Genomic DNA, 16,644 nt, shown 5'->3' with positions numbered 1-16,644 from the left:
AAGTTTAATTTATTCACATGTTGTCATAAACAAACTAGCTGCAGTACCGCTGCTGGCCTACGTCACTCTGCCACGCGCCGTCTCCACGAAGCACGCACTCCCACTCAGGAGCCCCGCCCATGTACGTCAGAGCCTGCCCACTGCGCATGCCCAGCCGATCCACAGTCCACTGTACCGCACACCGGAGTCACAACAACCGACAGCCGTTCACTGTGACCGGCCGTTAGCTCGGTAACTGTCCGCCTGTCAGGAGGCCGGGGCCGGAGCTGCTATCTGAGAGAGTCCGGGGGACAGAGCCAGAGGAGCGGACACATAGTGGAGGAGTGGGGTCAAACTGACGGAGCCGCCCCGCCGCAGAGTCGGTGTGTTCGGTTAGAATGTTAGCAGCGCAGCGGAGCGGAGAGCACCGCACAGCCCGCTGATTCACACCGATAACCGGGTAGCCCTCACAGTCTGTCCGCGCGCACACACACACACACAGACTAACGTTAACGAGCAGCTGGTAATCTGTCATCTCATTAAACCAACCAGCTGCTGATGGATCCATCCGCAGGCTGCTAACATTAGCCAGACAGGCTACATGCTAACAGGCTAACATTAACCAGCCAGCTCAGCAGCGTTAGCTAGCTGTCTGCCTGTCACTGAGTGTCCCGGTGCTGTCGGTATGGAACGGTTAACGGGCATCATGCTATCATCCCGGTAAACAGAACAACACCCAACAGTTAGCTGCTAGCCGCGGAGCTAACAGTTAGCCGTGCAACATCTGGCCGCAGCCAGCTCTCCGTGTAGCGGCCGAGGATGGTCGCAGTGACAGCAGCTGTTCTGGAGGAACGGCCTGCCCCCGCTGGGTGCTCTCACAGCTTCACCCTCCCCGCTGGACTCAGGCTCTCGGCGTTCATGTAAACCGGTGACCCGTGCGTGTCGGTCCCGCTGCGGCGCCCACAGCCCGCGGCAGCAGCAGCCATGCAGGCGGCCCAGCTGCAGTACGACTTCTTCAACGAGGAGAACGCACCGAAATGGAGAGGCCTGCTGGTGCCGTCACTGGAAAAGGTAAACACACGCACACGCACACGCACGCACGCACACACGCATGAACATCACGCCGAAGCGCCCGCAGGCTGGTCGGATCCATGCGGGACAGACTGTCTGGCAGCTGTTCCCCCCCTCAAGTCCTGGTCTCCAAACCAGAAGGTCATGCTGTTTGTCTGGTTTCAGGATTCTGCTTCCTGCATCTCACCGTTCTTTCTGTCTCGGTGGACTCTGAAGACTCAGACAGACCCTGATTCAGGTCCTGGATCAGGTAACCGGGTAACCCTCACAGTCTGAGGGTCCTGGTCCTGATCCAGGTCCTGGATCAGGGCTCCAGAGCTCTAGTTCCTCCTCAGTTTTGAGGATTTGCTGTTTGTCTTATGTGACAGTAAATTCATCATTTTGGGGTTTTGGACAAAAGACATTTGAAGATGTCGCCTCGGGCTGTAGGCCAACGATCAATCAAGGCGATAACTTGCAGATCAGATAGAAACTTAATTGATCCTGAGGGACATTTGGGCCTCCAGTAGCTTATAGACCCCTACTGAACCGCAGCCCAGCTGTGGCAGCGCGTATGCTAACGGAGACAATGACCTCCTCCTGTCCTCCTGCTGTCCTCCTCCTCCTGTCCTCCTGCTGTCCTCCTGACCTCCTGCTGTCCTCCTGCTGTCCTCCTGTCCTCCTGCTGTCCTCCTGCTGTCCTCCTGTCCTCCTGCTGTCCTCCTGCTGTCCTCCTGCTGTCCTCCTCCTGTCCTCCTGCTGTCCTCCTGTCCTCCTGCTGTCCTCCTGCTGTCCTCCTGTCCTCCTGCTGTCCTCCTCCTGTCCTCCTGATTACTGTGGATCCTGTCCTCCTCCTGTCCTCCTGCTGTCCTCCTGCTGTCCTCCGGCTGTCCTCCTGATTACTGTGGATCCTGTCCTCCTGCTGTCCTCCTCCTGTCCTCCTGATTACTGTGGATCCTGTCCTCCTCCTGACCTCCTGCTGTCCTCCTCCTGACCTCCTGCTGTCCTCCTCCTGTCCTCCTGATTACTGTGGATCCTGTCCTCCTCCTGACCTCCTCCTGTCCTCCTCCTGACCTCCTGCTGTCCTCCTCCTGTCCTCCTGATTACTGTGGATCCTGTCCTCCTCCTGTCCTCCTGCTGTCCTCCTCCTGTCCTCCTGATTACTGTGGATCCTGTCCTCCTCCTGTCCTCCTGATTACTGTGGATCCTGTCCTCCTCCTGTCCTCCTGCTGTCCTCCGGCTGTCCTCCTGATTACTGTGGATCCTGTCCTCCTGCTGTCCTCCTCCTGTCCTCCTCCTGTCCTCCTGCTGTCCTCCGGCTGTCCTCCTGATTACTGTGGATCCTGTCCTCCTGCTGTCCTCCTGCTGTCCTCCTCCTGTCCTCCTGCTGTCCTCCTGATTACTATGGATCCTGTCCTCCTGCTGTCCTCCTCCTGTCGTCCTCCTGTCCTCCTGATTACTGTGGATCCTGTCCTCCTGCTGTCCTCCTGCTGTCCTCCTGCTGTCCTCCTGTCCTCCTTCTGACCTCCTGCTGTCCTCCTGCTGTCCTCCTGATTACTGTGGATCCTGTCCTCCTGCTGTCCTCCTCCTGTCGTCCTCCTGTCCTCCTGATTACTGTGGATCCTGTCCTCCTGCTGTCCTCCTCCTGACCTCCTGCTGTCCTCCTGCTGTCCTCCTGATTACTATGGATCCTGTCCTCCTGCTGTCCTCCTCCTGTCCTCCTGCTGTCCTCCTGATTACTATGGATCCTGTCCTCCTGCTGTCCTCCTGCTGTCCTCCTGTCCTCCTGCTGACCTCCTGCTGTCCTCCTGCTGTCCTCCTGATTACTGTGGATCCTGTCCTCCTGCTGTCCTCCTCCTGTCCTCCTCCTGTCGTCCTCCTGTCCTCCTGATTACTGTGGATCCTGACCTCCTCCTGTCCTCCTACTGTCCTCCTGCTGTCCTCCTCCTGTCCTCCTGCTGTCCTCCTCCTGACCTCCTCCTGTCCTCCTGATTACTGTGGATCCTGTCCTCCTCCTGTCCTCCTGCTGTCCTCCTCCTGTCCTCCTGCTGTCCTCCTCCTGTCCTCCTCCTGACCTCTTCCTGTCCTCCTGCTGTCCTCCTCCTGTCCTCCTCCTGACCTCCTGCTGTCCTCCTCCTGTCCTCCTGATTACTGTGGATCCTGTCCTCCTGCTGTCCTCCTGCTGTCCTCCTCCTGTCCTCCTGCTGTCCTCCTCCTGACCTCCTCCTGTCCTCCTGATTACTGTGGATCCTGACCTCCTCCTGTCCTCCTTCTGTCCTCTTCCTGCCCTCCTGATTATTGTGGATCCTGTCCTCCTGCTGTCCTCCTGACACAGAGACACAGACACAGACAGACAGACAGAGACACAGACACACACACAGACAGAGACAGAGAGACAGACAGACAGACAGAGACACAGACAGAAACACAGAGACACAGACACACACACAGACAGAGACACAGAGACAGACACAGACACAGACAGAGAGACAGACAGAGACACAGACACACACACAGACAGAGACACAGACACAGACAGACAGAGACACAGGCAGACACAGACAGGCACAGACAGAGACACAGACAGACAGAGAGACAGTCAGAGACACAGACAGACAGAGACACAGACAGACAGACAGAGACACAGACAGACACAGACAGAGAGACAGACACAGACACAGACAGAGAGACAGACACAGACAGACAGACACACAGAGACACAGACAGAGACACAGACACACAGACAGAGACACAGACAGAGACACAGACAGAGAGACAGACACAGACAGAGACAGAGAGACAGACACAGACAGACAGACAGACAGAGACACAGACAGACACAGACAGAGAGAGAGAGACAGACACAGACAGACAGACACACAGAGACACAGACAGAGACACACACACACACACACACACACACACACACACACACACAGACACACAGAGACACAGACACACAGACACACACACAGACAGAGACACAGACAGAGACACAGACACACACACAGACACACACACAGACACAGACAGAGACACAGACAGAGACACAGACACACACACAGACACAGAGACACAGACACAGACAGAGACACAGACAGAGACAGACAGACAGAGAGACAGAGACACAGACAGACACAGAGACACAGACAGACAGAGACACAGACAGAGAGACAGACAGAGAGACAGTCAGAGACACAGACAGACAGAGACAGAGACACAGACAGGCAGAGACAGACAGACAGAGACACAGTCACAGACAGAGAGACAGACAGAGACACAGACAGGCAGAGACAGACAGACAGAGACACAGTCACAGACAGAGAGACAGACACAGACAGAGACAGAGAGACAGAGACAGAGAGACAGACACAGAGACACAGACACAGACAGAAACACAGAGACACAGACACACACACAGACAGAGACACAGAGACAGACACAGACACAGACAGAGAGACAGACAGAGACACAGACACACACACAGACAGAGACACAGACACAGACAGACAGAGACACAGGCAGACACAGACAGGCACAGACAGAGACACAGACAGACAGAGAGACAGTCAGAGACACAGACAGACAGAGACACAGACAGACAGACAGAGACACACACAGACAGAGACAGACAGAGAGACAGACACAGACACAGACAGAGAGACAGACACAGACAGACAGACACACACAGAGACACAGACAGAGACACAGACACACAGACAGAGACACAGACAGAGACACAGACAGAGAGACAGACACAGACAGAGACAGAGAGACAGACACAGACAGACAGACAGACAGAGACACAGACAGACACAGACAGAGAGAGAGAGACAGACACAGACAGACAGACACACAGAGACACAGACAGAGACACAGACACACACACACACACACACACACACACACACACAGACACACAGAGACACAGACACACAGACACACACACAGACAGAGACACAGACAGAGACACAGACACACACACAGACACACACACAGACACAGACAGAGACACAGACAGAGACACAGACACACACACAGACAGAGACACAGACACAGACAGAGAGACAGACAGACAGAGACAGAGACACAGACAGACACAGAGACACAGACAGACAGAGACACAGACAGAGAGACAGACAGAGAGACAGTCAGAGACACAGACAGACAGAGACAGAGACACAGACAGGCAGAGACAGACAGACAGAGACACAGTCACAGACAGAGAGACAGACAGAGACACAGACAGGCAGAGACAGACAGACAGAGACACAGTCACAGACAGAGAGACAGACACAGACAGAGACAGAGAGACAGAGACAGAGAGACAGACACAGAGACACAGACACAGACAGACACAGACAGACACAGACAGAGACAGAGAGACAGACACACAGACAGACACACAGACAGACAGACACAGACAGAGAGACAGACACAGACAGAGAGAGAGAGACAGACACAGACAGACAGACACACAGAGACACAGACAGAGACACAGACACACACACACACACACACACAGACACACAGAGACACACAGAGACACAGACACACAGACACACACACAGACAGAGACACAGACACACACACAGACACACACACAGACACACACACAGACACAGACAGAGACACAGACAGAGACACAGACACACACACAGACAGAGACACAGAGACAGACACAGACACAGACAGAGAGACAGACAGAGACACAGACACACACACAGACAGAGACACAGACACAGACAGACAGAGACACAGGCAGACACAGACAGGCACAGACAGAGACACAGACAGACAGAGAGACAGTCAGAGACACAGACAGACAGAGACACAGACAGACAGACAGAGACACAGACAGACACAGACAGACAGACACAGACAGAGAGACAGACACAGACACAGACAGAGAGACAGACACAGACAGAGACAGAGAGACAGACACAGACAGACAGACACACAGAGACACAGAGACACAGACACACAGACAGAGACACAGTCAGAGACACAGACAGACAGAGACACAGACAGACAGACAGAGACACAGACAGACACAGACAGACAGACACAGACAGAGAGACAGACACAGACACAGACAGAGAGACAGACACAGACAGAGACAGAGAGACAGACACAGACAGACAGACACACAGAGACACAGAGACACAGACAGACAGACAGAGACAGAGACAGAGAGAGAGACACAGACAGAGAGACAGACACAGACAGAGACAGAGAGACAGAGAGACAGACACAGACAGACAGACAGAGAGAGACACAGACAGACACAGACAGAGAGAGAGAGACAGACACAGACAGACAGACACACAGAGACACAGAGACAGAGACACAGACACACACACACACACACACACACACACAGACACACAGAGACACACAGAGACACAGACACACAGACACACACACAGACAGAGACACAGACAGAGACACAGACACACACACAGACACACACACAGACACAGACAGAGACACAGACAGAGACACAGACACACACACAGACAGAGACACAGACACAGACAGAGAGACAGACAGACAGAGACAGAGACACAGACAGACAGAGACACAGGCAGACACAGAGACACAGACAGACAGAGACACAGACAGAGAGACAGACAGAGAGACAGTCAGAGACACAGACAGACAGAGACAGAGACACAGACAGGCAGAGACAGACAGACAGAGACACAGTCACAGACAGAGAGACAGACAGAGACACAGACAGGCAGAGACAGACAGACAGAGACACAGTCACAGACAGAGAGACAGACACAGACAGAGACAGAGAGACAGAGACAGAGAGACAGACACAGAGACACAGACACAGACAGACACAGACAGACACAGACAGAGACAGAGAGACAGACACACAGACAGACAGACACACAGACAGACAGACACAGACAGAGAGACAGACACAGACAGAGAGAGAGAGACAGACACAGACAGACAGACACACAGAGACACAGACAGAGACACAGACACACACACACACACACACACACACACACACACAGACACACAGAGACACACAGAGACACAGACACACAGACACACACACAGACAGAGACACAGACAGAGACACAGACACACACACAGACACACACACAGACACAGACAGAGACACAGACAGAGACACAGACACACACACAGACAGAGACACAGACAGAGACAGAGAGACAGACAGACAGAGACAGAGACACAGACAGACAGAGACACAGGCAGACACAGAGACACAGACAGACAGAGACACAGACAGAGAGACAGACAGAGAGACAGTCAGAGACACAGACAGACAGAGACAGAGACACAGACAGGCAGAGACAGACAGACAGAGACACAGTCACAGACAGAGAGACAGACACAGACAGAGACAGAGAGACAGAGAGACAGACACAGACAGACAGAGACACAGACAGACACAGACAGACACAGACAGACACAGAGAGACAGACACACAGACAGACACACAGAGACACAGACACAGACAGACAGACACACAGAGACACAGAGACACATACAGAGACACAGACAGACAGACACACAGAGACACAGACAGAGACACAGAGACACAGACAGAGACAGACAGACAGACAGACACAGACAGACAGACACAGCAGAGACAGAGAGACAGAGAAACAGACACAGACAGACAGACACACAGAGACACAGACACACAGACAGAGACACAGACAGAGACACAGACAGACAGACACAGACAGAGAGACAGACACAGACAGACAGACACACAGAGAGACAGACAGAGACACAGACACACACACACACACACACACACACACACAGACACACAGAGACACAGACACAGACACACACACAGACAGAGACACAGACAGACAGAGACACAGACACACACACAGACAGAGACACAGACACACACACAGACACAGACAGAGACACAGACAGACAGACAGACAGAGACACAGACAGACAGAGACACAGGCAGAGACACAGACAGAGAGACAGACAGAGAGACAGTCAGAGACACAGACAGTCAGAGACACAGACAGACAGAGACACAGACAGGCAGAGACACAGACAGAGACACAGACAGAGACACAGACAGACAGACACAGACAGAGAGACAGACACAGACAGAGACAGAGAGACAGACAGAGAGACAGTCAGAGACACAGACAGACACAGACACACAGACAGAGACACAGACAGACAGACACAGAGACAGAGAGACAGACACACAGACAGACACACAGAGACACAGACACACAGAGACACAGACAGAGACACAGACAGACAGACACACAGACACAGACACAGACAGAGACACAGACAGACAGACACACAGAGACACAGACAGAGACAGACAGACAGACAGAGACACAGACACACACAGAGACACAGACACACAGACAGAGACACAGACACAGACAGACACAGACAGACACACAGACAGACAGACAGAGACACAGACAGACACAGACAGAGACACAGACAGAGACACAGACAGACACAGACAGAGACACAGACAGGAGTGTGTGTTGTAGTAAAGTCAGCTGCTGGTGTTTAAAGAGGGACTGAAGTTTATTCCCACATGTTTGTTTCTTGGCAGACTGAGCTGAACGCTGTCAGATTTATTAATATTTGTCTGCATTTTTTGTGTGAATGACATCACAGCGTCACACGATGATGATGTCACAGCTTGGTTGATGGAGACTGTAATATCTCAGAACATCAGTTCACCTGCACGGTGGTCACCGTTTTCTGTTTCTCACTGTACCAGCGGATCAGTCTAATCGCTGGTGATAGTGTTTTCACTCTGTGTTGACGTGAACTGATGTTTTATTGTTTTTAGCAGAACCAAGTTTCAACACACGAACATATCCTCTCCTTTTCACTTGATCTGTTGAACTAATTTCACCTGCAGCAGCTACAGAGTCACATGACCCTTCATCAGTCTGAGGCGTGTCAGAGTCACATGACGCTTCATCAGTCTGAGGCGTGTCAGAGTCACATGACTTCATCAGGAGGTGTGTCAGAGTCACATGACTTCATCAGGAGGCGTGTCAGAGTCACATGACGCTTCATCGGGAGGCGTGTCAGAGTCACATGACGCTTCATCGGGAGGCGTGTCAGAGTCACATGACGCTTCGTCAGGAGGCGTGTCAGAGTCACATGACACTTCATCAGGAGGCGTGTCAGAGTCACATGACGCTTCATCAGGAGGCGTGTCAGAGTCACATGACCCTTCATCAGTCTGAGGCGTGTCAGAGTCACATGACTTCATCAGGAGGCGTGTCAGAGTCACATGACCCTTCATCAGGAGGCGTGTCAGAGTCACATGAGTTCATCAGGAGGCGTGTCAGAATCACATGACGCTTCATCGGGAGGCGTGTCAGAGTCACATGACCCTTCATCAGTCTGAGGCGTGTCAGAGTCACATGACGCTTCATCAGTCTGAGGCGTGTCAGAGTCACATGACGCTTCATCAGTCTGAGGTGTGTCAGAGTCACATGACCCTTCATCAGTCTGAGGCGTGTCAGAGTCACATGACGCTTCATCAGGAGGCGTGTCAGAGTCACATGACGCTTCGTCAGGAGGCGTGTCAGAGTCACATGACACTTCATCAGGAGGCGTGTCAGTCACATGACGCTTCGTCAGTCTGAGGCGTGTCAGAGTCACATGACGCTTCATCGGGAGGCGTGTCAGAGTCACATGACGCTTCGTCAGGAGGCGTGTCAGAGTCACATGGCGCGTCAGTCTGAGGCGTGTCAGAGTCACATGGCGCTTCATCGGAGGCGTGTCAGAGTCACATGACGCTTCGTCAGGAGGCGTGTCAGAGTCACATGACGCTTCATCAGGAGGCGTGTCAGAGTCACATGACACTTCATCAGGAGGCGTGTCAGAGTCACATGACGCTTCGTCAGGAGGCGTGTCAGAGTCACATGACGCTTCATCAGGAGGCGTGTCAGAGTCACATGACACTTCATCAGGAGGCGTGTCAGAGTCACATGACGCTTCGTCAGTCTGAGGCGTGTCAGTGTCACATGACGCTTCATCGGGAGGCGTGTCAGAGTCACATGACGCTTCGTCAGTCTGAGGCGTGTCAAGAGTCACATGACGCTTCATCGGGAGGCGTGTCAGAGTCACATGACGCTTCGTCAGTCTGAGGCGTGTCAGAGTCACATGACGCTTCATCGGGAGGCGTGTCAGAGTCACATGACGCTTCGTCAGTCTGAGGCGTGTCAAGAGTCACATGACGCTTCATCGGGAGGCGTGTCAGAGTCACATGACCCTTCATAAATGCGATAGGCCAACATCAGCGGATCATATCGGCGACTGATGAATCGGTGGGGCTCCAGTTCATACAATGGTGTTATAAAAATATAATATTGATTATTTATCTTCATTTATCACCATTTGATTGGCTTTGGTGACATCATCAGACTACGAGCAGAGCTTTAATCAGCCAGAAGGACTGAAAACACCTGTACAGGTGTGTGAGGTCTTTACGTTGTAGATGTGTGTGTGTGTGTTCAGCTGCAGTTAGAAACTGTGTTGTGGAAGAAACACAGCTGTTTCAGGTTAAACATCGTTAACAAAGCTCTCAGAGACAGAGAGTCTTTTGAGTGTGCTGTTGATGACACTATTCTCCCACAATGCACTGCAGCACACAGGAAATGGAGGAGCTGCTCCCAGCTGGAAAATATTAAAATAAACTGTGGATGGAGGTGAAACAGAGAGATCTCTGAAACCCAAAACATAACGATATTTAGCTTCCTGTTTAACGTTCGGTCTCAGTTCGCCTTCTTTCGTACTCACTCTATTGTATTACAGTATTTTGAGTGCATAAGTGCGTTCACACTGACAATTATGGCAAAATGCAGTGCGCTGTGTGGTGTCCCCACAACTGTCTCAGTTTAATTGTGGAACGCTGGACACTTCTCACCCTCAATGGTCGCCATCTTGGCTTCGAAGGGGAGGGACCACCAAACTTGTGAAAATGGGGGGCGAGGAAGCTGCTGCGGTGAAAATCCCGTTCATTTTTCTTCAGTTCTGAAACAGTAGATACGGCAGATATTTTGGCAACAATCACGGGCAAATGCTGGCGGTAATGCTCTGTCCGGTTGCAACTCGCCATTAAAAAGTTGAAGAAGCAGTCAAATGTTGCGATCGTCATTTCCGGTAAGTGCACAACGGCCATGCTTGATTTGAGACAACGCTACCTGTCGAAATTCACACACTACGCAAGTAAGTACACAGTGCACCCAGCCGTGGAAGTGTACTAACGGACGTATCCGGATCGGTTTGATGGACGCGTGACATTGCACATATCGTGTCACTTCCTGTTAGTATAAAATGCTAAAGTTCATAGATTTATAACATGATGTATATGTTACCAACAGGTGGTCTCACCTGTCTCACCTGTCCTCTGGCAGCTCCTCATGTTGTTCTTGGTGATGGTGGCTGAAGACAAGTTGAATGTAGATTGTGATGTTTGGCAGCCTCGGACACAAACTGACCGGTAGTGTGTGATGATTGGCTGGTGTAACAAAACGAAGAGCAGCAGGTGAAAAGTTGTTCTGTGTGTGTTGCAGGTACTGAACCAGGTGCATCCTAACCTGGTGTCCCAGCAGGAGGCGCTGCAGTACATCGAGGAGCTGATCCTGCTGCTGCTCAGCATGCTGTGTCAGGCTCAACCACGCACTGTACAGGATGTGGAGGTAACACACACACAGTAACACACACTATTTTAAATGTGGCAGATGTCAGAGCAGGACGTGTTGGACCTGAGGTAAAATTACTGTATTTGTCAGTGGAGTCTGGTGGCTTTGAGGAGAGCGATGAAATGGCTGTTTCTGGTTAAACAAAAAGGATCTTACTCTTTAAGAAAACGGTCCACCTCCGTAGGAGCGTCTCCATAACGTCAGACACTTCGCAGCCCGTCAGTGGCAAAGATCGCTTTCAAAAATTGTTAGGGTTAGTTTCAACACTTTATTTTCATCTTATTGCAGCACTGCAAAGAAATTTCAAAATAATTTAAATAATGAAAATGAATAATTAATAAAAAAGACAGAACATCCTAAATGTTGTAATCCAGTTGAGGTCATTAACAGAGGTGTAGTGCTGTTTGTTAAAGTACCGGAGCATGAATTTCAACCGGATTATGCAAACTGCGATTATTCTGTTTCTTCACTTGGTGAAAAAGCGCCGCTCCGGCAGGACTACACCTATGGTCACTAACCCGAGGATCTCAGGCCGGTCTGCGGACCTGGTCCGAGTTAAACGTGTTCAGCACATCTCGTGTCCTTTCAGTCAGTAAAGATGAAACGTGTTTCTGTCTGTGTTTATTAGCAGCTGTTAAACTGTCCTGATACAGTTACGCTGCCATTTTATTCTGAATCACTTCTCAGTTTGTCACTTTACGTCAAAGCTGCCAGAGAAATGACAGACGCCATGTTGCTAGCTGCGTCCTGCGTCTCCCGCACGTCCTGCGTCTCCCGCACGTCCTGCGTCTCCCGCACGTCCTGCGTCTCCCGCACGTCCTGCGTCTCCCGCACGTCCTGCATTCACATCTGAAAGGACGCAGTGACCTCACTGTCGACGCTCCCTGTTTTCATCCTGATAACGCACACACACGCACGCACACCCACGCACACACACGCACGCACACCCACGCACCCACACGCACCCACACGCACACACACGCACACACGCACACCCACGCACACACACTGAGTCAGTGAAATGCAGAGAGGAGGAGGAGATTACTTCAGTTGACGACGACTACGCTCGTTACTGTGAGTGAGTGCAATAAAACCTTCGTGATTAAAAAGCCAATACTTTATCAATACACCTGTTCAACAAGCATAAACATGTAGAAGTCCGCAGTCCGATCCACAGGCGCTATGATCACACCAGCACAGCGAGCTAGCTCGGCTAACGGCGAATTGTTCAAATAAAGCTCAAACGAAAGCCGTCTGCCTGTAGTCGGACTGTTCATCGTAGTTTGCCCCGAAGCTTACAATTTGGCAAATTCTTGTAAACGTCCTGCTGGCTGAGACGAAGCAGCCCCTCCCCCCTCCGCCAGGTAACTTACCTGCAGAGTCCCAGCGGCAGCGGAGGCAGGAGGACAGAGGACAGGAGGACGGACTGACACCGACTGAGGTCTCAGGTCTTTCTAAACTTCAGGAATGTGATTTATTTTACATTTCAGATGTTCCACTGAGATATTACTGAGTTTATATCGTGACGCTGCTGCTCTAGAAACAACATTTAGTTATATTTAAAATATTAAATGCTAATCCTGTTCTGAATGTATTCTTTTTTAAAGAATACATTTTTTAAAAAGCAACTATTTAGTAATGAAAAAGAGCCGATAGAGTAGCAGTATCGGTAAAATCCTAATGAAACCCTAAACACGAGTTTAACACGACAATTTGTCAAAAAACAGTAATTTTATTGGGGACCCACTGAAATGACCCCTGTGGGTCCCGCAGACTCACTGCACTGGAAACCAATCATGATATTTTGTGATAATCACTTTACAAATTATCATAGAACAGGTCAAGGTTGTAAAATATAGTTTCACAGTTTATAAACACAAATACAGCAGAAAAACGTAAGAAATAATACTCGTTTACATGTAAAATGTTTTTTGTCTTTTTCGTTGTCCGTAAATCACTGAAAATAATTTACTGTTTTCAACTTTCCTTTAATAAAATGTTTGTTGTTCAGATATGACGTGTTGTGAAAACGCCATATCAGCACTTTGAACTGCTTCTCTCAGCTTGTTTCTACGTGATTTATAAATAAAGTTCTGTTGATATAAATAAAATGTGATCCGCCTGTTCACCGATCAATAGACAGACTGTCACAGAAACATCCAACACATCAGTTTTGTTCGTTTCAAACAGTTTGTTTAAATAAAGTTGTTTTTAAGGCAGATGTCACTGTCCGCGCCCGATCCGTTCTGCACATGTGCAGAAGCGCTCAGTCACAGAAGGTTACGCCCACGTGCCTGTTTTTACTCGGGATGTGAGTCAAGATAACAAAATGGGTTTTAACGTTTGGACGTGTGCCAGTCCGTGTTTCGTTTGATTTAAACACGAGAAAAACGTAACTCTGCTTTGTTCGAATTCAGTCCGGATCAGGCGCGGACAGTCACCTGTAGTTTGAACAGTCACCTGTAGTTTAAACAGTCACCTGTAGTTTAAACAGTCACCTGTAGTTTAAGGTGACAGTCACCTGTAATTTAAACAGTCACCTGTAGTTTAAGGTGACAGTCACCTGTAATTTAGACAGTCACCTGTAGTTTAGACAGTCACCTGTAGTTTAAACAGTCACCTGTAGTTTAAGGTGACAGTCACCTGTAGTTTAGACAGTCACCTGTAGTTTAGACAGTCACCTGTAGTTTAAACAGTCACCTCTAGTTTAAGGTGAGAGTCACCTGTAGTTTAAGGTGAGAGTCACCTGTAGTTTAAGGTGAGAGTCACCTGTAGTTTAAGGTGACAGTCACCTGTAGTTTAAGGTGAGAGTCACCTGTAGTTTAAGGTGACAGTCACCTGTAGTTTAAACAGTCACCTGTAGTTTAGACAGTCACCTGTAGTTTAAACAGTCACCTGTAGTTTAAGGTGAGAGTCACCTGTAGTTTAAATAGCCACCTGTAGTTTAGACAGTCACCTGTAGTTTAGACAGTCACCTGTAGTTTAAGGTGAGAGTCACCTGTAGTTTAGACAGTCACCTGTAGTTTAAACAGTCACCTGTAGTTTAAACAGTCACCTGTAGTTTAGACAGTCACCTGTAATTTAAACAGTCACCTGTAGTTTAAACAGTCACCTGTAGTTTAAACAGTCACCTGTAGTTTAAGGTGAGAGTCACCTGTAGTTTAAACAGTCACCTGTAGTTTAAACAGTCACCTGTAGTTCAGTCACCTGTAGTTTAGACAGTCACCTGTAATTTAAACAGTCACCTGTAGTTTAAACAGTCACCTGTAGTTTAAGGTGAGAGTCACCTGTAGTTTAAACAGTCACCTGTAGTTTAGACAGTCACCTGTAGTTCAGTCACCTGTAGTTTAGACAGTCACCTGTAGTTTAGACAGTCACCTGTAATTTAAACAGTCACCTGTAGTTTAGACAGTCACCTGTAATTTAAGGTGACAGTCACCTGTAGTTTAGACAGTCACCTGTAGTTTAGACAGTCACCTGTAGTTTAAGGTGACAGTCACCTGTAATTTAAACAGTCACCTGTAGTTTAAACAGTCACCTGTAGTTTAGACAGTCACCTGTAGTTTAGACAGTCACCTGTAGTTTAAGGTGACAGTCACCTGTAGTTTAAATAGCCACCTGTAGTTTAGACAGTCACCTGTAGTTTAAGGTGACAGTCACCTGTAGTTTAAACAGTCACCTGTAGTTTAAGGTGACAGTCACCTGTAGTTCAGTCACCTGTAGTTTAAGGTGACAGTCACCTGTAGTTTAAGGTGACAGTCACCTGTAGTTTAAGGTGACAGTCACCTGTAGTTTAAGGTGACAGCCACCTGTAGTTTAAAAAGCCACCTGTAGTTTTAAAAGTGACCAGTCACCTGTAGTTTAAGGTGACAGTCACCTGTAGTTTAAAAAGCCACCTGTAGTTTAAGGTGACAGTCACCTGTAGTTTAAGGTGACAGTCACCTGTAGTTTAAGGTGACAGCCACCTGTAGTTTAAAAAGCCACCTGTAGTTTAAAAAGCCACCTGTAGTTTAAAAAGCCACCTGTAGTTTAAGGTGACAGTCACCTGTAGTTTAAAAAGCCACCTGTAGTTTAAGGTGACAGTCACCTGTAGTTTAAGGTGACAGTCACCTGTAGTTTAAGGTGACAGTCACCTGTAGTTTAAAAAGCCACCTGTAGTTTAAGGTGACAGTCACCTGTAGTTTAAAAAGCCACCTGTAGTTTAAGGTGACAGTCACCTGTAGTTTAAAAAGCCACCTGCAGTTTAAGGTGACAGTCACCTGCAGTTTAAGGTGACAGCCACCTGTAGTTTAAGGTGACAGTCACCTGTAGTTTAAGGTGACAGTCACCTGTAGTTTAAGGTGACAGTCACCTGTAGTTTAAACAGCCACCTGTAGTTCAGTCACCTGCAGTTTAGACAGTCACCTGTAGTTTAGACCTCTGACCCCCGACCTCTGACCTCTGACCTCTGACCCCTCACTGCTCCTCAGGCTCAGATCGTGTGTGTGTGCTGTGTTCCTGTTAAGTGACATGTGGAGTCAGTTGATCACACTGAGACAAACACCTGCACTTAACCAATCAGAGCTGGTCACCTGACCTGCAGGTGTGTCTGGTTCTGGCTCCGGTGTTACAGCCCGATTGGCTGCAGAGAACACCTGGACACAGATGGAGACGTTGTGTATGCGGGTGCTCAGCAGTCCAGATGTTTAGACCAGAGTCCAGATGATCAGATCAGATCATGAGGGGTCTCATTGTGATCTTTAAAACAAACCTGACGGGAGAATGCGCGCACCTGTACGTAACCTCTGGCCCATGCGTCCGCGGATGGTGAAAGTAGAAATTAAATGGCGTTATACTTATCACTTCATATCACCTGTTACTTATCGATCCACTTCATCAGTGCTGGCGAGCCACA

General features: G+C 49.6%; 1 protein-coding gene across 1 annotated transcript in view; it reads left to right on the top strand.

The window, feature by feature from the left end:
* Positions 1 to 165: 165 nt before the first annotated feature.
* LOC122872843 (son of sevenless homolog 1-like) overlaps positions 166 to 16,644 on the top strand; it is a 73,364-nt gene continuing 56,885 nt past the window's right edge. The window contains 2 exon segments of the mRNA XM_044188853.1: positions 166 to 1,050; positions 11,622 to 11,747. Coding sequence (XP_044044788.1) covers positions 964 to 1,050; positions 11,622 to 11,747 — 213 coding nt within the window. The 5' untranslated portion in view covers positions 166 to 963.

This window comes from Siniperca chuatsi, linkage group LG3, assembly GCF_020085105.1.
Source record: "Siniperca chuatsi isolate FFG_IHB_CAS linkage group LG3, ASM2008510v1, whole genome shotgun sequence".
NCBI lineage: Eukaryota > Metazoa > Chordata > Actinopteri > Centrarchiformes > Sinipercidae > Siniperca > Siniperca chuatsi.
Note: the sequence above shows the minus strand (reverse complement) of the source record. Positions and strands in the feature narration are given on the sequence as shown.